Source organism: Rosa rugosa, chromosome 2 (assembly GCF_958449725.1).
Source record: "Rosa rugosa chromosome 2, drRosRugo1.1, whole genome shotgun sequence".
In the NCBI taxonomy this organism is placed as follows: Eukaryota; Viridiplantae; Streptophyta; class Magnoliopsida; order Rosales; family Rosaceae; genus Rosa; species Rosa rugosa.
The window spans coordinates 50,963,742-50,985,602 of NC_084821.1; the positions used below are offsets into that span (position 1 = coordinate 50,963,742).

The following is a 21,861-nucleotide window of genomic DNA, read 5'->3' on the forward strand; positions in this document are numbered from 1 at the left end:
AGAGAGCTAAATTGGAAAAACCAAAGAGGCAAAGATTACATATCTGATCAATATCCCGTGTTTTTGAATTTTTTTTTATTTTTTTTTGTAAAAATCAGAGTGGGGTGAGATAGCTTCTGACCTCAGCCTTTTTACCATATTGACGCTAGATGCCCTACAGTGTAGCAAAGCAAATCTTGCTTGAAGTAGACATTTTCCCATCAAAAAGTGCGGAAGAGGGTAAAGGGAAAACTGAAAAGGGCTACAAATGGTTGTTGCAGTGCATTAAATATTTTGATTTTACACAACGAGCAGTGCCTTGGCCTTTCATGTAGTGTTGGATTCTAGCCCAGAGTCTGGATTCAAGTCGGTCGTTTAATCATGATGTGTTATATAATACTTTCAAGTATTAAAATCTTATAATTAAAGGTCGTTAGATTAATACTTTGTGTGACGCATGCTACAAATAATAATTTATTTAACAATTCAAAAATATCTTTAAAACATTATAGAACTTTCACAAATATAAAAATAGTTGAAACTCCAAAACAGAGGAACAATATAGAACTTTTGCATTTCATCAAACAGATGGTGCGTGGTGCATGGTGCATGGTGCATGGTGCATGGTGCATATGAAATAAGCCTATATGACCCGTTTGAAAACGGGGTTGGGAAAGTTCAACAGACGAAATGATGAATTAGAGCATGCATGAATCCATTCATCAATCCCATCCATCCAATCCATCAGTGTCACAATGGTGGTGGGTTTCGGAAGAGATTGACACAATGGGATTTTGACACATCGTGCTCGTTTTTTGAGAGACCCCAAAAACCAAAACAGGCTTTATATCTTAACATCAAATCTGCTCATCAATCTGCATGCAAAAGTCGTCTCCAGCACACAAATATTATTTATATTTGACAGATTGGACATGGCGTTTGGCTTTGTTGCAAATTTGAGGTGAAGTTGGAAATAGCTTTCCTTCTTCATATAACAACAGTGGCTTAACAGAAGAAAACAAGGAAATCCCAGGACGATATTCTCCCATTTTGGCCACCTCGATCATCTTCAGCCAGCTTTTGAGGTTTGCTTGCTTTGAAGGTTGGCTTGGGGAGTTGGGATTTTCACGGATTTGAAATGTCGAAGGGGCCGGCTTCAAATTCAGACGCTTTCGTCGCCGATTTGTGCTATTTGGGACCAAATCCCAAAGGATTTGGGAAACGACAAATTGGAAGAAGATTAATGTCACACAGGTGAAATGTTTGCGTGTGTGGACAAGTGGATTTGCAATTACTCAACTAGATGCCCCAGGTAACGGACCTGATCATGGTATTTATCCTAGAATAGAGTTTCCTGAGTTACCTCCTTATGGCCGAACGTTTGGTTCTAGACATCAAAGTTTCTAGGGCTAAGCGAACCTATACAGCTATACTTCTTTTTCAATATCCATCCGACATGTGTTGTTGGGTATGCTTATTGTGAGAAGGAGGATGCACATTTCATAATCCATATATATAAAAGGAGTACTCGGGTAACTGTGTTAGAGTAGACGTGCATGCAACCGGATTATTAGATTTTTAATCCGAAGCTTATCTAATGAATTGAAAGCAGGGCCATTTCGATATGAAACGAGTTACAAGACCAAAGGTGAAGTTTGAGGAGGTCTTCCAAACTTAACAGAGATTATGATGTATAAAGAGAGGATCAAAGGACCAAATAATTTTATTAACATCTATTTATTGAGTTTGAGGCAAAGACTAAAGCAACATAGATGAAAATTTTGAGGCATATGTATTTAAAGCTTAGGGAAGACTATTTATGTTGTCAAGTTTCTGATCCTTTCATCAGCCTTATTTTATTTTTTTGTATTTTTTTGTGAAGGGGGGAGGGGTTAACCATATAGTTATATGCTGAATTAGGAATATATGACGCCTCCCGGAGCCTTAAACATAATGCAGTCTTGGTTGGCTTAGCCAAGGGACGGCCTTGATTGAAAGATGATTTGTTCAGCAATAGACCAATGCCTTGGTTAGCCATTTAATGTGAAGGACTACCTTGAAAGTGCGAAATGAGATTATGCTAAAATCTCAAATGGTTAATTGCTATTAATTCTTTGGCCAAGAGAAAAGAAAATGTTGTAGCTATTACACTTCATGCTATATGAGCTTAACAATTGTCTTCTTTGTTTTGTATTGGTGGATGATAGCATTTGATGCTGCTCTCCAATTTTGATCTCATATTTTGAGATTCATTTCAAATAGTGGCGGAGCAACAAATATGTAACAATGGAGACATCCTACAGAAGTTTACTAAGGTAGTGGACTAGTGGTTGATCAGTGTTGCAAGATTTCTCTACTTCTGTAATTGGACGAAGACAATCTATTATTATTATTATTATTATTATTTTTTAATAAGGGCCGGTGCGGCTGCTCTCAAGCCTTCATTAATAAACCCACAGAATATATTGTGGGTGGGGGGAGAGGGGGGGGAGGGGGAGACATGGTGCCTAAACCCCATAATTAATAGAAAACAAAGTTTTCAAATTATTAAAGAAGTTCGAGCGAAAAACCCTTCGATTAATATGATATTCAACATACCCTAAATTTAAGAATAAAGATTAACCTCTTTGTGCTGTAAATAGGGTTTATATAGGATGATTTTGGGCTGCAGGGTAGGAGTTATTAAGTCACAATGATTATTTGAGGCCTATCTTTTGTTAGGCATCACAAGCCTAATTTCGTGTTAGGTGTTCGTTATAGAGATTGCATATTCAGTTTGTGGAGCTTGATCTTCAATGGATGCTTGTAATGGGTCACAATCACTAGAAGTCAACATGTAGGACTTAAAACAGAAGCTCTAGGGATTGTCGGAGACTCAATTTCATTCTTGACTTTCACTTAAACTACTTTAATTGTGGTCACAAACTCACAATGATGCTAACATGGTTCTTAAGGGTTAAATCGTGCATGTACAGCTAACACATATCAATCATGATCGTGGAGGCGAAACGAAGTAAGTGATGATAATAAAAGAGAAAATTAGATGTAAGAAATAAAGAAATTTTCTAATTTGTTAGGATTAAATATATATATATATATATATATACACACGGAGGCGTTCCAAAGAGGACGTCCGCACTTTCGCTAAAGTGCGGACGGTGCTGCTGCAGCTCGGCTCGGGGCGCGACAAAGCAACGGGGGTTGCCGGAAGGACACCAGGGGTCGGGCGGAGCCGTCTGCAGTCGGTGGAGTCACCGGCGACGTCGTTGGAGGGCTGCCCAGAAAACCTGCAGTTGCAGGTCGGGTTGCTGCCCAGAACCTGCAGTTGCAGGTCGGGTTGCTGCCCAGAACCTGCAACCCCGACCTCCTCCGATCTCGAACGCTGCCCAGAACAGTCCGAGATGCCTCCGGCCTCCCTCCTGCAAGCCGCGCGCTGCCGCCGCCGCCTGGAACGCCTCCGCTGCGTCGCCGTCCGCACTTTAGCGAAGTGCAGACGTCCGCTTCAGAACGGGCCTCTATATATATATATATTCTTTTAAAGTATACGAATAAAACAACTACTCCTTGACTATTTGCTATGCATGATATGCCATTCGACTAACTTGAACCATTTTGTTTTATGCAACCTCTACATTTGATGTATGCTCAAACTTTAGATGAGACCCAAGAACTAATAAAAGGATTTCAAACTAAAAGAAAAGAAATTACCCCAGAAAACCTATGTAGAAATGTAAAACTAATGAGAGATATTGTTTTTCTGCTTGATAAAACACGAACCATGTTTTCCATAAAGGACAGAATCAGACCGAACTGAACTGACCCAATTGGAATCCAACCGGAGACTTTTGAAAACCCAAAAGGAAAACACTTCTATCAGTCACTCACATTTTTGGGGACTTGGGAACCCAAGCCAAGCCAAGCTCAGTGCTTTTTCAAATTTTCTCCGGTTCCCGCAAAAGACAAACGGCGCGTGCATCGAGAGCGATCACCCTCTGCCTTGCGAATCGCGCGTGTGACGCGACCCTGAAATCATCCCTCCGCCGCCCTCCCACCAACGGCGTTTAATATATCTCCTCGGGGCCACCGCCACGCCACGCCACGCTCTGCTCCCCGCGTGATTCTGAGTACGCAACACCCCCACCACCACCGCCCTTCCTAGTTCCTCCTCCGCCTCTCTGCCTCTTCCTTTTCTATCAAGAAGCCCTGATTACAATAATCACGTGTGTCAGTCCCAATAATGCGACCCTATGATTCGTACGCGCTCCGGTCTCGACGCGTCAACGTCACAGCGCCCCCCCCCCCGGCGGGTCCCACCGTACGTGCATTTGCTTTGCCTAGCTTGGATTCCGTTTTATTTATTGCTTTACGGTTGGTGGGTCTTGGGCCGCCCCGAATAAATGGCAGTGGGACCGGGCCCGTCTTAGGGTCTTTGTACTCCACGTTATACTGTTGCATGTGCATGTGCATGTGCATGTCACTCGTGTCGGGTGAGAAAAATCGAATTCCATAAGGAATGTTATTCTCTATTTTGCATCTTCACTTGTGGATTAGAAAATGATGGTTGAAGCTTAGTGGTTAATTTCACTTGGAACTACCAAAAGCAACTAGTAATTAAGTGCTATCTTAATACAAAACAGAGCAGACATATATGAGAAAACGAAGTTTATTCTCGAGCGAGATTTTAACTTTCTATAATTTGAATAGAAAACATTAATTTTCAGGAATGTTTTCAACGATTAAAATGTCATGGAACGATGCATAATACCCCCTCTAGTAGAACTGTAGAATACCCCCTCTGATTAGAACTTCATGTTGTATAAATCCAGATCAGATAAACTCTCCATCATTGCAGTGATTCTCTAAAATGAAAAAAGCTTTTTGAATCAAAACTGACGCTATGTTTGATTAGAAATCGATTTGAAAGGTCAATGTGAATTGATTTAACCCAACCACGTTAATCAAATTGAGTAATCACTCATTGCCCAAGAAATAAATATACTAATCAATTGATAGGAAACTATCAACTGATTCATGACCATTTTCGTTTTACTTTTAATTGATTTTGGGTCAGATCGATTAAAGCATCAAGCCGATTCAGCCACTGTTTCGCGTTTGAATGAAAATAGATTCTTTCACATAATTATCAATTATTCTTGCCAAAGTAATCCAACTTCTAACTAATCTGAAGTTGTGTCTTTTCTTTTACTTTTTAAGGATTTATGTTGGGTTGGTGGTCAAATGGGCCTGATAGAACTGATTATTTGGTTGGGTTCACCATGGCTTGAGGTGGTCGGTTTTTGCATGGTTCCGGCCTTCCTATCACGTTATTAATAATTTTTGCATGACTTGACATATAAAAACTTAAAGAAAAATAAAATGGAGAATTTCATAAATAGTAATTCAATTATGACTCATTCGACACTTTGATCACTCAATTTTTAAATATATCACTTTAATCACTCAACTGTTATTCTGTCAATCACTTTAGTCACTTTGCTAAATCCATTGTTAAAATCTCAGTTAAATAGACGATATTTTTATAAATATGCATTTTTTAGAGGGTAATTTGATCAAAATCTCACTTTAGTTACATATTCCAATCATTCTAATTCAAACTTATCAAGTTTTCATGATTGGTTGGATGAAAATATCTTTGATATTGTGGCAAAAAAAAATTTTACTGAACCAAGCAAAAGTAATACTTCACTAAAAAACTGCGGTGAGCAATATTGCACATATTGCACTCGAAAATAACGTATATTGTATGAAATAATACTATATAGTATATACCTGCTTCTACATCAAATATTAATACCTTATGACTGCTATTACACATTGATCAATACCATATAATTGCTACACAGACCACCGAATATTATATGATGGCTACTACACCAAACTCATTATTGTTTCACTATATCACATAAGTAGTATTTCATCTTTGGAATACCACATACACGTAATTTTGTAATTGTACATATAAGTGCTGCAAAAGTTTTGAGAAACAAGTAGGCTAGGTTGTCAACAATTTTTGTAATGGTATCATTATAAGAGAAAAAGAAAAGAAAAAACCAATTAAAATGCATGCAAGTGAAGATAATTAATTACATGTTGCAAGTGAATGTATGAGAATTTTTTTGGGTCATTGACCCAAAACATCAAAATGAACTAAAATTATCTCACTTATCATAGCAGCAGATTTTTATTCATATATACTAACCCAATTTAATGTAAAATGTCAATTTTGCCCTTAATATAATTAATAAACTGCATTTTATGCCCCTCACACACACACACACACTCTACTCTTTCTCTCTCTCCCCCCCTCCCTCTCCCTCTACACCTACGATCAATCATCAGCTCCGTTAAGGCCCGCTGCCATCAGTGACTCCTTCACCGCCGCAGAGATAGGAGACGACGCCGCCGAGAGGCCGGAGTCGACACTGCGGTTTCTAGTTCTCTAACCTCGATCTATCTCTCTTCTCTCTCACCACCGCCGTCAGATTCAGATTCGCCGCCACGCTCGCCAGAAGCCGTAGATGTCCGGGTTTGGGTCGTCGTGCAGAAGACGCAGAACGACGAAGGTCAGGAGACGCGGAGGGGCATTTCATCTGAGCCTGTTTTGGATAGAGGCGACGCCGGATTCCTTAAGTCGGTTTTGTTCTTCAGAGGTCCGGGTTTGTTCGTTAGAGGCGGAGCCAATTTTGCTCTTCAGAATTAGCAAAACGGAGCCGATCTGAGTTCAAGGGAAGCTCCGATTTCAAGGCAAACTAGAAATTTAATGTCGGAGTCGATCTGAGTTCGAGATGCAGACCTCCGAAGCTCCACGCGCCAAGTTCGGGTTCGGGCTTTGCTGTCAGGGCTTGGATGGCGTCGTTTTTTTTTTTTTTTTTTTTTTTTTTTTGTGGTAAATGGTGTAGAAGGCCTATAAAGAAAGAAAAAAGAAAAAAAAAAAGTTTTGTTGGGGGCAATAAAGGTCTCTTGGGGGGTAATAAGTGTTTTGAATTGATGTAATCTCTTCCTTTTTTTCCTTAATCAAAGTTTTAATTGTCTAATTTTAGGGAGATTTGTTCCCATTCCGGTGACTGAAATGTCTACTGGGGGGCAATAAAGGTCTATTAGGGGAAACAATAAACCTCTACGGCCCCATATGAGATCTCTGACAACCTCTTTGGGGACTTCTTGTGAGATTTCATAAACTTTTATTGCCCCCCCCCCAATAAAGGTCTATTAGGGGGCAATAGAGGTCTATTTGGGGCAATAAAGGTCTATTTGGGGCAATAAACTTTTATGGTGACCTATGAGATATCCGACGACCTCTTTGGGGACTTGTGGCGATGTTTTCAGAGAAGTCCGGTGGGTGGCAACTGGAGTCCCGCGGCCAGTGACCAAACTCTGGCGAAGTCTCCTATAGGTTCTCTGTAAATCTATAGGAGAAATCGAACAGGGAAGAAGAAGATAGATAGTCACATACCTGAATCGACAAAGTTGAACCAGTCCCTGTAAATCTTCTGCTGCTCTTTCGAGCACGACCCGATCGGACCCGACCTGATCTCCATGTTAAAACCGAGCTCCTGTAGTGGTTTGATTTGACCGGATTTTTGGAGGGTGATTTGCGATTTGCCCAATTTTGGGTTTCAGAACCCAATTTTTCAATCCCTTCTTTATTAATGATTTGCCCCAATTATGGGTTTCATTCTTTTGGCAAAACCCGAATGCATCTCGACCCGGTTTGAAAAATTGGGCGTTGGTGGGGAGGATGATTTTCAAGGAGGCAGATTATGTTGTGAAGGAGAAGTGTTTCAACTCTAAAGAGGAAAAGAAAAGAGGCTTTGATCTGGGGAGGGAGAGGGAGAGGGAGAGGAGAGGAGAGGTAAAATGCTGAGAGAAAAAAAAAATTAAATATGAAAGGACGAAAATACCCTTAAAAAATTGTCAGATGGCAACTTCCGTAACGGAGCTAACGGCTCCAGATACATATATTCGGTCTGGGTACGTATCTCAGGTACCGTTTTGACATTTCTGAAACTTGATGTACTAAAATTTATAAGGAGAGATAGTTCAGGTACCATTTGGACCAATTTCCCATTTATTTCTGTACAGTTGCACGTAATCATTCATTTTTAGAAGCCATATGTATAGCTATTAGCTAGATGCCTAGATTCTATGTGTGTACAATTTTATTACCAATATTGTCATGGTCAAAATAAGATTTTGATCACCCTAAATGTAGGGACATGCTGAGTTTACAAATGAAAAAGACGTGACCAGCCCAACACCAAAACCTAACAAAAAATTCAGGATCAACCATTATTCTCGACTGTTTGGAGAAGGATTGCAATGACCCAGAGTCCCAAGGAGAGATTGAGAGACTTGCTACAGATCGATGTGTGTATATAGAGCAAAATAAGGTGTTAGCAATATTTTGATCATGAACCAAAAATTAAACGATGAAAGAAATTACTGCATCGGTGAACTTAATTAATCAAACAAGATGGTTTTGCACGTAATCATTATTTCTTTGGCATCAAAAGAAAAGATTAAATTCAGTTTGACTCCTCTAACTTTGGGTTGATTTGCACTTAAGTCCCTGAACTTTTTTTTTATCACGTTGGTTCTTGCACTTTCAATTCCCATTACATGGGTCCAAATTTCAAAATTGGCTCCAATCATGACATCACAAGCTGACTTGGCACCGACAGCATGACCCATAAGAAGGAAAAAACAGACATTTTCACAATAAAAAGATTAAAAAAAAAAATACAAGAAAATAACATGCACCTCTCTCTCAACAAGCCCCGAAATCTCCCCAACAAATTTTTCAAACCCGGCTTCACACTCCATCCAAATTGGAGCCCAAAGGCACTCTCGTCTTCTCCACTGTTGGCAGACCCCACTATGGCTTCGACCTATTCTCCCTCCGCCTCAACCCCTCCGATCTCGGCCTCAAACAACGCCTCACCAATGGCCGTCCTATCAACTTCAATACCCAATTCACTATACTTCACATCAGCTCACGAATAGTCTGATCGGTCACCATGAGCTCTCTTCTTTCTTTCCCACTCTCTTCTCCCTTCAAATCCCCAAAACCCCCACATTTTGGCCACCATGAGCTCCTCCAGAGCCAAATCGAGTTAAACAAAGGCGTATATACCTAGAAAATAAATCTCGACCAGTTCCTTCTTCGACAGATCAAGCTTAGATTCAGAACTGCAGCAGGTTTCTCAACCCATATGCTTTCCTCAATTTCTCATCTTCACTACCAAATTGGAAACTACAACACCAAAAATTCACAGATAATTGAAGCTATCTAGAAGAAAACCCAGCAATTGAATCCAGATTGTAACAATTGAATCCATCAATTCTTCATATTTATGTTCTTGAACCCAGCAACAAAGCAGAAAAAGAAAATCCTAACTAACGAAATTCAAATACCGGTGACCCAAGTCGTCCATGAACCCACTGCCACGATCAAAGCCGCTCGAGCACGTTCGGCGCCGCGACTCTGACGCTAGCTTCACAATTAGCAGCCCCTCCTCGATTGGAATCGACGGTGGTTTGCGATTCTATTCGTTCCATGTATTCTGGGGTTTCGAAATCGGAGTTAGATATTTGGTGTTGTTCAGCTGGATTTTATTCGAGCTTGTTTGGTTTGTTGAGAGATTTTGGGAATGGTAAGGGATTTAGAGTATGATAATTTGTTGTGTGGGAACTTTTGTTCTTTTGGATTATGATGGAGAGGAGAGGAGGAGGTTGAGGGCGAGAGGGTTGGTGGTGGAGGTGGGGAAACCATAATAGTTGTCAAGTTTTTTTATTTTATTTTTTTATTGTGAAAATGTCTGTTTTGCCCTTCTTGTGGGCCATGCTGTCAGTGCCAAGTCAGCTTGTGACGTCATGATTGGAGCCAATTTTAAAATTTGGACGTAGGTGATGAAAATTGAAAGTGCAAGGATCAATGTGATTAAAAAAAAAAATTCAGAGAATGAAGTGAAGATAGACTCAAAATTAGAGTCAAACTGAATTTAGTCCTTAAAGAAACTAATAATCAAAGTTCTAATTGGTTTGACATCGTATTTATTTATGTAAACTTTCGTAATCATTCATTTTTATAAACCATCCTCTTTTATCTAGATTCTACGTGTATATAATTTTATGGGGAAATTACTGGTCACTCCCTGTACTTTTAGGGCGTCGACAGTTCAGTCCCTACTATCCTAATTTCAACAAGTTACTCCTCAGACATTCAAATCTCACACAATGTGGTCCAAAATGACTATTTTGCCCCTCACTTCCTCTTTTTTTTTAATTTTTTTTTCTCCTCTCTCTCTCTCTCTCTCTCCTCCCCTTCCCCCCCTCTGTATGACCAGATTTATCTGCATTGAATTTCAACAACAGAAAGATATGCAAAGCTACACAGTACAGTTTTCCTTGAAAGGGAAATGAAGATAGCTGGGTAGCTCGCATAAGATTGAGAACATCTATAAGCAAGCAAGACTAAAAAGATTAACTTAGGTTTGATCAGCGGACACCAACCATGAAAACTATGGGAACTGAAATAATAGGCAAAACATTTGCAAGGTTATGAACATCTTACTGCAGAGTGCAGACCAATACAGATGAGCATAATGTATTCAGTAGCATACAATAAACTGACATATAGCCAAACTGAGACTTCAATTCTTCACCAATCACTCAATAGATTCAAAATCAAAGACAAATCAATCATGAATTGATAAAAACCATAAGAATTCTTTTTCAAGGAAAGAACCGAAAAACACATCTCCCAACCCTGTTCCCCAATTCTCCTCGATACATTTCAGAGATAAAAGCATTTTCATTTCTCTTCAGATTGCAGCTCTATAACTAAAACGCAGATGCAAACAAAAAAAGCCTATAGACAATGAACTGAATTGAACCTATTTGATCCAATCCACAAAGTGTTTGAAACACCAACAGGTCTAGCACTTCTCCCATCTATACATAACCCAATTTTCAGTCCAAGATTTTGCTTTACTTGTTCAAAGAACCCAACTTTGTCTTCCTCAATACTAAACCAAATTAACCCAGAAAAATGAAAACAGTATGAATTACAGTAGCAAACTGGGTTTACCTTGTAGAGCTGTTCAGTGATGGCAGAGGCGACGACTGCAGTGTAGAAAGCGGCAACGTAGATAGTGAGCAAGAGACGGAGACCAGAAAGGCCAGAGAGGCCGCAGGCGTCGAAGAACACGGCGGACCCTGGGCTATGTGAAACTATCGCTGCTTCCCGCAGTCGATTCTCTCTCCAAACTTAACAATTTGACGAACAGAGACCGGATATCTGGCGGCGATGACGAGGTGGAGGTATTGGTGCCGGTGCGCCGGCCGGAGATCGTCGGAGGACGCAGTTCCGATCGGACCCAGTCCCTTTTTCCTCTCTCGGGCTGAAAGAGCTCGAGGCTGCTGGAATGAGAGAGAGAGAGAAAAAAAAAAAAATTTAAAAAAAGAGGAAGTGAGGGGCAAAATAGTCATTTTGGATCACATTGTGTGAGATTTGCACGTCTGAGGAGTAACTTGTTGAAATTAAGATAGTAGAGACTGAACTGTCGACGCCCTAAAATATAGGGAGTGACCAATAATTTCCCTAAATTTTATTAGAGTTAATTACTGCTTACTCCCTATACTTATAGGGTTTCATCGTTTCAGTCCCTGACCTTCGAATTTCACCTAAAAAGTCCCTGAACTCTCAATTTCCTCCTAATTCGTCCCTGCCGTCAGTTTTCTGTCAAATTCTTCGTTAAATTGCTGACGTGGCATTCTGTACACACCGAAATATCGATTATACCCTCACTACCTCTCTTTTTTTATTTATTTTTTTATTTATTATTATTTTTTTTTGACCTTGTCTTCTTCCAGCTCTCTCTCCTCCTCTGGTTATCTCTGTCTTCCTCGTCCAAAAACAAACTCAGTTCTCTCTCCATCTCCAAATCTTCGACGACGCGAACGCCACCCACCACCACCATCACAGCCCTCATGCCCTCCCTTCTCTCCTTATCCCACACCCCAATGTCCTCCTCAACCCCCCGCCGCCATGCTGGACCGACAACGAGGCCGAAGCCCTCATCTCCATCTTCAAGGACAAGTGGTCCTCTCTCGACCACACCAATCTCAAAGCCACCAACTGGGATGACGTCGCCACCACCCTCGCCGCCCAATTCCCATTGACCGCCATGCAGTGCCACAAGTGGAGATGGGTTCGAAGGTCGAACAAGAACATCTTTGGGACGAGATCGGAGAAGAAGATTACCGCCATTAGTTGTCTCTCTCTCTCTCTCCTCCCCCCCGATCTTTATATCTTCTTCTTCTTCTCTGGAAAAGTCTCTACCTTTCTCTCTCAAATTTGCATCCCTATTCACGCAATCCAAGTTGCTCGCTGCCTCAAATTCGACAGAGACGGATACCGGCGAGTTCCCAAAATTTTCCGGCAGATCGAACCTGAACCGATTGTGGTTGATGAAAATAGCACCCAAGTCCAGTCGGAGTTGACCTCGAACATACCGGTCTTCAACCGATCGAGCCGGGTGTCGTCGTTTAGGGCTTTGGAGGCTGAGGATTGGCGGAGATGGTGGTGGTAGCGGCGGCGTTAGGGCACGGGGCTCTCAACATGCATGAAGGCAGATCATGTGAGGTTCGATTCAAGTCTGGATGTGTCGGTTTTGTCGCTCAGGGCTCTGAACCGATCACAATCTGCAAAAGCCACCGTCTTTCCACCACCACCTCCTCGTCCTCCGCCGCGACTCGGACCGCTCCGGCCACCTCCCCTGCAAAGACATATGGGAAATCGGGATCGGGCTGGACCGATTCGTGAAGGTAAGAGAAGAGCAATGGTAAAGATTTGGATTTTGTTGGATTTGATCAGTTTGGTTTAGGTTGCGGTTGGTATTGATAGGGATTTGGTTTGGTTTTGGGGAAGGAAAGAATCTGAGGATGGTTTGGTCAGGGATTTGGTTTGGATTTTCGCTGATTCAGAATTGTCGGTGATAAGGAAGAAGAAGACGGGGAGAAACAAAGGAGGAGAGAGAGCGTGGAAGGAGAAAAGGTCAAAAGGAAAAAGGGGAAAAAAAAAACGAGAGAGAAAAGAGAAAAAAAAAAATAATAATTGAGGGTAAAATAGACATTTCAGCATGAAATGGATGCCACGTCAGCAATTTAACAGACAATTTAGACGGGGCTTGACGGCAGGGACCAATTGGGAGGAAATTGAGAGTTCGAGGAGTTTTTAGGTGAAATTCGAAGGTCAGGGACTGAAACGACGAAACCATATAAGTATAGGGAGTAAGCAGTAATTAACTCATTTTATTATTATTCTCTTACTATGTTGTCATAGTCAAATTAAGATTTCAAGCTACATGTAAGGATGGAATGAGAATTCATATTTACCAGAAAATTTTGGATGTGGCCGCCGTGTCACATGGTAGGGTGCGTCCATCAATCAAAATTCTCTAATTAATATTTTATATCTATACTGCCTCTAGAATTGTCTCATAAAATTTCAAAAATGTCCTCCACTCACCTCCTGATTGGCATTGAAAAACAGCTCATTATTTAGAATGAATTGAGTTTACAAATGAAAAGGAAGTGACCACCCCAACACCAAAATCCAACAAATAGTTTTGGATTGTCTACTACTGTGGTATACGGTTTGTTAAAGATTAGGCCAAACCAACAACAAAACGTACCTAAGCCTTATACCATATATTGAGCCGCAATTAGCCACGATCACGAAATCAAACTCTAAACTAGTCTTAAACAGTTAAGAAATTGAATTAGATAAATAATTCATTGGTACATCACGATTATGAATGCTTCAAAGATTTCTAATTTAATTGATTTGCAAATTTGATCTACCTATGGAGACCTAAAAGCTAAACAACAAGTTTGTCGAGATGTGATCGAAAAGTAAGTCCCATAAGAGATTCTTTAAAATGACCAAATAAAGGGATTCCTTAATAGAAACTCTCTCTATATAAAATATATTTTAAACAGTACATAGAACGACAATTACAAAAAAATAATAATAATAATAGCGTGGTTAGGTGTTGCGTAAGGAAATTGGGATTTTGATGTATGAAATGTGGGAAAATATTAGAGGCATAGTGGGGGGTGTGTTTGAGTAAGTGGCGCTTCTCACCAAAAATGGGTGTTTCCTCAAGTTTTTCTTAGATATGGGGCTTATGCCTCTTTTGTTCTTTTATTTCTTCTTATTTTTTTTTGGGGTAAAGCTATGGTACGTTAACATTTCTGATACATGTTTTATTTTATATAATGTTTTTAATTTGCTGATTTCTTTTGTGGGAAAGATAATTAATCTATGATTGGAATATTGGAGTTTTCTTTTGTTCGTTACTTTTGCGTATTAAGGGTTGCACTACCACGGATTTGGTCAAAGGGTCTACTTGCTAGCTACAATTTGGAGCCTCACCAGTTGGAGTGCGTGATTGCATGGAGTTCTTGCGGCTGGAAAGGTTTGATCTTCATAGTTTTTTTTTTTGATCATATAAATAACACAAATGCTACAACTAATCTTTCGTGAGTCGAACTCATAACCTCCCACTTACGAAGGGGAGACTATGCCACTAGACCAAATTGTACTGGGCTTTGATCTTCATAATTAGGATCCTCTTTGTTGTTTTGCTATTTTTGGTGGACCTGTTTTTTTATTTATTTATTATTTTTTTATGAAAGCGGTAAAAAAGCTAATTTAGCGCTCTTACCCAAAATTGTATTAATAACCAAATAACAATATATAGAGCTGTTTGACTCCAATTTTGCAGCAGCTGGTCAACAGTCTATTTTCTTGCGTGGGCGTGCCAACATCGTTTGGTTGCGGTCGTCGGGGGTGTCCCTTGACCTGACTTCTTTCAAGCGATTGTGGACGAGGAGAGCACCAACCTCGTCGTGAGATTCTTTGTGCCTCGTGGCGAGGACTTTTGCTGAGCTTCTTCAAAATCACAATCGATACTCGACGTTGTAGATCGAGCAGAGCGAGAATCACCGGGAAGTGGGGAGAATTTGCTAAAGCGTGACTTTAGCTTGGCTGAAAGGTTTGGTGGCACTGACATTCGGCTCCTAAGAAGACTAGGACTGGAGTGTGACTACCGGTAAGAGAAGGAGAGGGGTTGCTCTAGAGAGGCTTGGATAATCTTAAAGATTGTTGTTGATGAATTGTGTACGTGTTGTGTTGTTTCATTGTAACCTCTATTTATAGGCTACCATGCCAAAGTGGTTGACCTTAAACAAATGATAGTGGAACACTAATTGGAGATAGTGGAGCACTAAATGAAGATAGTGGAGCACTAATTGGAGATAGTGGAGCACTAAATGGAGGTGGAGGTGGAGGTGGAGCACTAAATGGAGGTGAAAATGATGAGTTTTTGAGTGACTTTCGGCTCATTTATTCCTTCAATTATATCTCCACCAAGAATTCAGAATGGGCCTTCGACTTCTTCATATCAAATGATCCACCATGAGTGTAGATCATTCTGGCAAAATTTCAGAGCTTACTTCCATGTGGTTGGGCCGGAAACGCTGCTGGACTCCTTACAGGTCCGGTTTTCCAGTTTTGTCTTTTCAGAAAATTGGACTGATTGTTTGAAGGTTTTTCACTCCAAACTAGCTCTTGTACTATTCATAAAAAATTATCCTTGGGATGTCTAGAATGAATTTGGAAAGTTTTAGCTCATTTGGATTTCATTTGGTTAGTCTGCCGCCCCTCTTTCCTTGTTTAGCTCGGTTTTTCCTAGCCGAAGTTGGAAAATGTGCTAAAGTTGACTTTTCATTTCCATGCTTCCATCATTTCCATGCTTCCATCATTTCCTTTTCTTGCAGCTCGCATAATCTTCCATAATTCTGCAGGTAGGCTTTATTTAGCCTCTAAATAATATGTCTCCAACTTGTCGACAATATATAGCTTGAGCCACTGATATTGACTCAATTTTCTCCAAGACACGCCTTGTCAAGCCAAAATGCTCATTTTGGGTTCAAACAAGAGCAAGGGGGACTAAACCAATACATTGCCAAGTGAAAGTACAAGCATTAGAGTAGGGGACCAGACAAACGTTACTCCCAAAAACACAGTAAGGAAAACAACAAAGCAAATGAAACAAAGCGGAACTCGAAAAAAGAGCCCAAGCAAATAAACTACTAGGAGAACTGATAGCTAGTTTGCAAAGAATAATCATGACCAAATTGATTAATGTAAAAGAAGAAAGTGAAAGCAACCAGACTGAACCCTCATGCAAAGCACAACAAGCCAAATTTGTCTGCAACACCATTACCTTCTCTGAAGATGTGAGAAACATGAAAACTAAGCTGCCGAGTATGATATAAAGACTTTAGCCAACGACTACGAAGTCGCCAGGTTATTAGGTTTGGAGAGTGAGAATAAGAGAGTACTAATAGAAAATCAGTCTCCAACCATATTTGTGTCCAGTGACGAACCCATGCAACTTGAATGGCCTCCATAACAGTCAGAACCTTAGCATCAACTGCATTAGAGATTTCCACACTAGCTGAAAATGCATCCACAAAATTCAAAATGACTTGATTTCTTTAAGAAAACAAAATGTTTAAAAAAAAATTCAATTAAAATAGTTTACTTGTGCGTTACGGATTTCTTCTGCACTAGTAATTGATAATGACGTGATACAACTTGAATAGTTTTTATTAACTTTTTAATTTTATTTTTATTTCTACGATCAAATTACTAAACTAAATAATACAAATGATCAGCTGAAAGAGGGTGTCCCCTATCACTGCCGAGCAGCTGATAAATTACTGCTTTAGTCAACATCTATAAATGGTGTTTGTGGGAAGTCAACATTTCTAAAAAGTCAGCAACAATTAAGTGAAATGCACCTCTATTTCTTTGTCATAGCAATCCTTAGTCATTGAAGTGTACTTTTGAATTAAAAACTTGTAGAAAATGCAACTCATGTTGAAAAAGTAACACAACCCTTACACAATTCTTTGTAACTTTCAATTAAACAAATTCTATGTTGTACGTGTCTTTTTTAAAATTATCATTTATTTCGGGGGGTGAATCGGCACCTTTATTTTTACAAAGCAAACATTTTTTCTCCTCTCTTGTCGTGAGGGTTTTTCTATACACAGGTGCATGAGAATAGAAAAAGGGGGTAGGTTTGCAAAACGGGAACTGCTAATTTCACAACCCTTTGTTTAAGGTAAAGATAAATTTTGTTCTTTCCAATTAGGTTATTAACTATACAATCACCGTTGAGATAGTTAAAACATGTTGGAGTTACTCTTTTTTTTTTTTTTTTTTGAAAGGATTTGATTTAATTAGATATCAAAGCCATGAAAACATGCCAGAGTCTAACAGAACTTACATAAGTAACTGGTCTGACAGAGCCAGAAAACCTATCTAAGCTAATACTAAACTCATTAAATTCTGAGGGACGCTCGCTGGTAAGCAAGCCTAACCAAGCAAGAACAAAACTCGCTTCCTAAGGCAAAATCATTCATCTAGTCTAACTTGCCAGCACTCAATTGTGGTACAAATAACAACTAGAAACATCTTAGAAAAGCGCATAGAGATTATTCCTACTTTAAAAGGCTTGTGACCAGATGTCTAATAGCATAGAGACTTAAGAAAGTGTTAGTTCCTTCCCCAGAGGGTTGGAACCAGCATCCTTCTCAACCTCTTTAGTAGCCAACAACCTCGGCATCAGGTCGCTCTTTCGGCTCTTGTTTGTAGTCTTCTCGTCGGAATCAGTATCACTTCCTCTAGGTTGGCTCATTGTAGCAACATTCTTTATGATAGAGCTCACAATAGCCCTACCATAAATTGCACCCTTGATTCTCCTGCAGGTATTGGGCTGCCCAATTGCTCTATGCACCCAATCGCGTCTCAACCTGGAGTCAGCGTTGATGCCCAGCCCAGCATCGTCATCCATCTCAGCCATCAGCCTCAGCCAGGGTTCTCCTGTACCGCCATCACTCTTCTGCGCCACTTTCTTCCTAAGCCAGGCTGCCACCCCAACTGGGTCTTTATGTCCACGACTCGATGCTCGCAACCCAAGCACGTCAGTAGCAAAGCCAGGAACAGACAGAGTGAATCCACCAACACCTATTTTCCACCGTCGAGCCAAACCGCCTGGAGGCTACATCCACACAGCATGCGCTGTCCCACCATCCTTAGCCCAAGAGACCACGAACTCCCCAGTATAGATCTTCTCCCTTAGGGTCAGATCTACAGTAAGGGATCGGAGAGGGCCGATCGAAATCTGAGCTAAGCTTTGACAACCCAACCACACAAAAAACAGAAGGAGAAAAACGACGCCGAAGCTAGTTCGACGCGCCATACGCCGGCGACAAAATTCGCCATCTTCATGCTCATCGCCTCCTGACGGCGCCGCTAGGGTTGAGAGAGAGAAAGGCAGACGTCTTTTCATGAATGTTGTTGAATGCCTTAAGAGTTTAATATGTTGGAGTTACTCTTAGTATTACGTACAGTACAAAAATATCAACTAATAATTTAAAAAAAAAAAAATATCCTTTACTAGTATGATAGTATCCCGCAATCGGTTAATTCGATCACTTAATTGTCTTTATTTTGCGTGTAGAATTGATGCTGATGGAGAGGAATTTGATGCAGAAGTAGTGGTGAACTGGGAAGCATTGGTGTTGTAACCTGAAGACTCTGTTTCACCTCTTTCTAGATCACTAGTATTACCGGACACGATTGAGAATGACACTGGAGCAGCAATGTAGCTAGCCACAGGCATTTTTGATGGGAGAATAGGCGACGGAACTTCCAAGTTGAGCACTTGAATCGCTTGCTGTATCGAAGGCCTGATATTAGAGTCCGGGTGAACACACCACAATCCAACAATCAACAAGCACTCCATTTGTTTCTCATCAAAATCTCCACACAGTTTTGGGTCAGCTGCTTCAATTACTCTTCCTTCTCCATAGAGCTCCCAAACCCACTCCACCATATTGATTTGATGTCTTCCTAACTTGACATCCACGGGTTTTCTCCCACAAGCAATCTCCAAAGCTACAATTCCGAAACTATAGACATCTGATTCCTTGCTAGATTTTCCTGTGGTAGCACATTCTGGAGCCATGTAGCCCAAGGTTCCTGCCAAAACTGTGGTTTGTGATTGTTTCCCATGGTCCACAAGTCGAGCTAACCCGAAATCCCCAAGTTTCGCATTGAAATTTGAATCCAACATAACATTGCTGGATTTGATATCCCTATGTAGCACACATTGTTCCCATTCTTCATGGAGATAAAACAGGCCCGCTGCCAACCCTTGAGCAATTTTATATCTTGCCTCCCAAGCTAGCAAGCTTTTGGCTTTGAACAGATGGGTATCTAAGCTGCCATTTGGCATGAATTCGTAAACAAGTAGTAGTTCTCCTTTTTCATGGCACCAACCAATGAGTTGTACCAGGTTTCGATGCCTAAGTCGACTGATGATCCTTACTTCTGCCGCATACTCCTTGAGCCCTTGTTTAGACCCCCGAGACACCCTCTTGACAGCAACATATGAATCCAATTCTTTGATGAATCCTTTATAAACCCCACCAAATCCTCCCTCTCCAAGCTTCTCTCCTTCCACAAAATTACTCGTCGCACGAGCCAATTTGCTGTATGCAAACTTCCGGGGGCCTGTCCCCTTTTCGAACTCATCATCAATCGAGTCATACACCATAGGATCTTCATCATCATTCTCCCCTGCTCCTCTCTTCTTGCAAAAGAAAAACCAAACCAAACCCAACACACCAGCCAAGATTACACCTCCCCCAACAACCAACCCAACCACTAATCCAACACTGTCATTTCCTGACTTGGGTTTCACCCTTGGCTCAGGAAGAATTGATGTGCTGTTTTCATCTACCAATGAAGTTGAGTCAAAGCTCCAAGAATTGATCTTATGCAGAGCAGTCAGTGCACCTGTTGCTGCCGAGAACCCAACGATGACCAAATCCGGCAAGTACTGATCCAAATCCACCGTGTAATGAACATACCTCATCACTTGTGTACCATTCAAATAACTAGTGTAGGCAACACTAATATTTTTGGACACAGAATCATATCTAACCATAGCACTATTGATTGCCCCATTCACAAGACTACCATTCCAAGGCTTTGTGACCAAAGACTTTGTCGAGTCGACATCAATACCGACGTGGTCACCGGCAGGATCTTGCACCGACGTCACCAGATTCTGGAAGATGTCAAACTCCACCGCCACAAACGAGGATTCATAACTGGACTCTGTATTCGAAGGGTTTATAACAGGTAGGCCGAGAGAGCCACCTCTTCCGATTGTGGAGTTGAGTAAGGACCCATTTGGCGCGATGAAGAAGGCGAGACCGTCGCCGTAGGATGTTTTGCCGAGAGAGTCGATGACAAATGTGAAGTTTGAGGTGAAGTCAGCGAGTTTTCCGGTGGAGTTTTGGCGGAGGAGGAAGGGTTGGCGGTAGGTGGCTCGGCCGACGCTTTGGTTCTTTTGAACGTCGACGGCGCTTTTGGTGAGGCGGAGGGACCCATCGGGGAAAGCATCTCCCTCCATGAATATATCGTTGGTAACAGCAGGGGGAAAGCTGGAGAAATTGAAGGTCAGTGGAGTTGCAGAGAAGGGCAACAGTAATAAAAGAAGGAATTGAAGCTTCTTGAGAATCATCATAACTATTTTTGAGATAGAGACTAGCTATTCTGTGATTGTTAGCAAAGAGATGAGAGTCTCATCTAAATCAAAGCAGAGTGGAGACTTAATTTTGTTATTTTGTTAAATGGTTTGATCAGCAGCCCTTTGCTTACCAATTCAAATCAAGAATACTTGAGTTTAAGGATTTCAAAACATCTGAGGGAAACAGCTATTGACTTTTTAGCTTGATATATAGAAAAACAGCTATTTGTTTAAGTGTTGTAGCTGGACGGCCGTCCTCTAATATAGAGAAATTTTGATAAATAACCTCTTTTAGGTGTGTGGATTGACTTTTAACCATGTTTTTTCAAAGAGTTGAAAAATGACCATATTAATGAATCAAAAGTCTTAACTGCCCATATTTATAGATTTATGTAACTCGTATCTTTTCTTCTTATCTTTCTCAATTCCCACGATTATGCAAGCTACTCTTCTCCTAATTTTTTTATTTATTTAAAACAACACTAAAATATGTTGAGAAGCAGTCGAATGTGGATCGGAAGAAAAAGAAAAACCAATACCTGGAATCCAAGAGATTTCACATTATACAAAAATTACTCATGTTCAAGATCCCTTAAAGCACAGAGAAAGAAACCAATTAGATAGGAAATCCCAAAATCAATGGACGAAACCGTATCATCATCCAATGAACAATTAGGCACACGCCGATAAGGACTTTCATACCCGTATTTGATTTTCCTTCATTGCTCATTCTAGGTTTGATTTCCCTTGTTGTCTCTTTCTGGATTGCGTTTCTTCTTTTCTATAAACTGACAGGGATAAATACACGATGAAACCATCTTTGCTCCAAAACTACCACAACGTCCAAATTCTCTGAGATCATGCGTGTGGTAGTTTTTCATATTGACAAAGTAGTTTTTCCTCTATTTCTCTCATTGTAGGTTAGAAACTTAGATGGTAGTTTTTCATAGGGTTTTACAGTCATGCCTATTGAAACTATTATTTTTATGTTTTTGAGATTTTTTTGTTACCTTGGTTTTTTGGACAATTGAAAATTTAGTGAAGCCTTTGACACCAAAAGAGGGTCTGGCTTTATAGTAGTAGAGATTTGTTTGTCGACAAAATATTGTGCTCATGAATTATGTCATCAACAGAAGCATTGGTAGTGGTTATCCCTTCAAACTACTATAGCACGTTACAA

At 40.5% G+C, this 21,861-nt stretch overlaps 1 protein-coding gene across 1 annotated transcript; it reads right to left on the reverse strand.

Moving 5' to 3' along the window:
- Window positions 1–18,472: 18,472 nt before the first annotated feature.
- On the reverse strand, window positions 18,473–20,766 carry LOC133733989 (L-type lectin-domain containing receptor kinase IX.1-like). Its single transcript, XM_062161653.1, has one exon. It carries the CDS (start codon window positions 20,676–20,678, stop codon window positions 18,588–18,590), a length of 2,091 nt encoding a protein of 696 aa, XP_062017637.1. The 5' UTR covers window positions 20,679–20,766; the 3' UTR covers window positions 18,473–18,587.
- Window positions 20,767–21,861: the final 1,095 nt, after the last annotated feature.

Excerpts from the sequence above, each read along its gene's own strand:
- LOC133733989 (XM_062161653.1), bottom strand. The coding sequence starts at position 20,678 with ATGATGATTCTCAAGAAGCTTCAATTCCTTCTTTTATTACTGTTGCCC.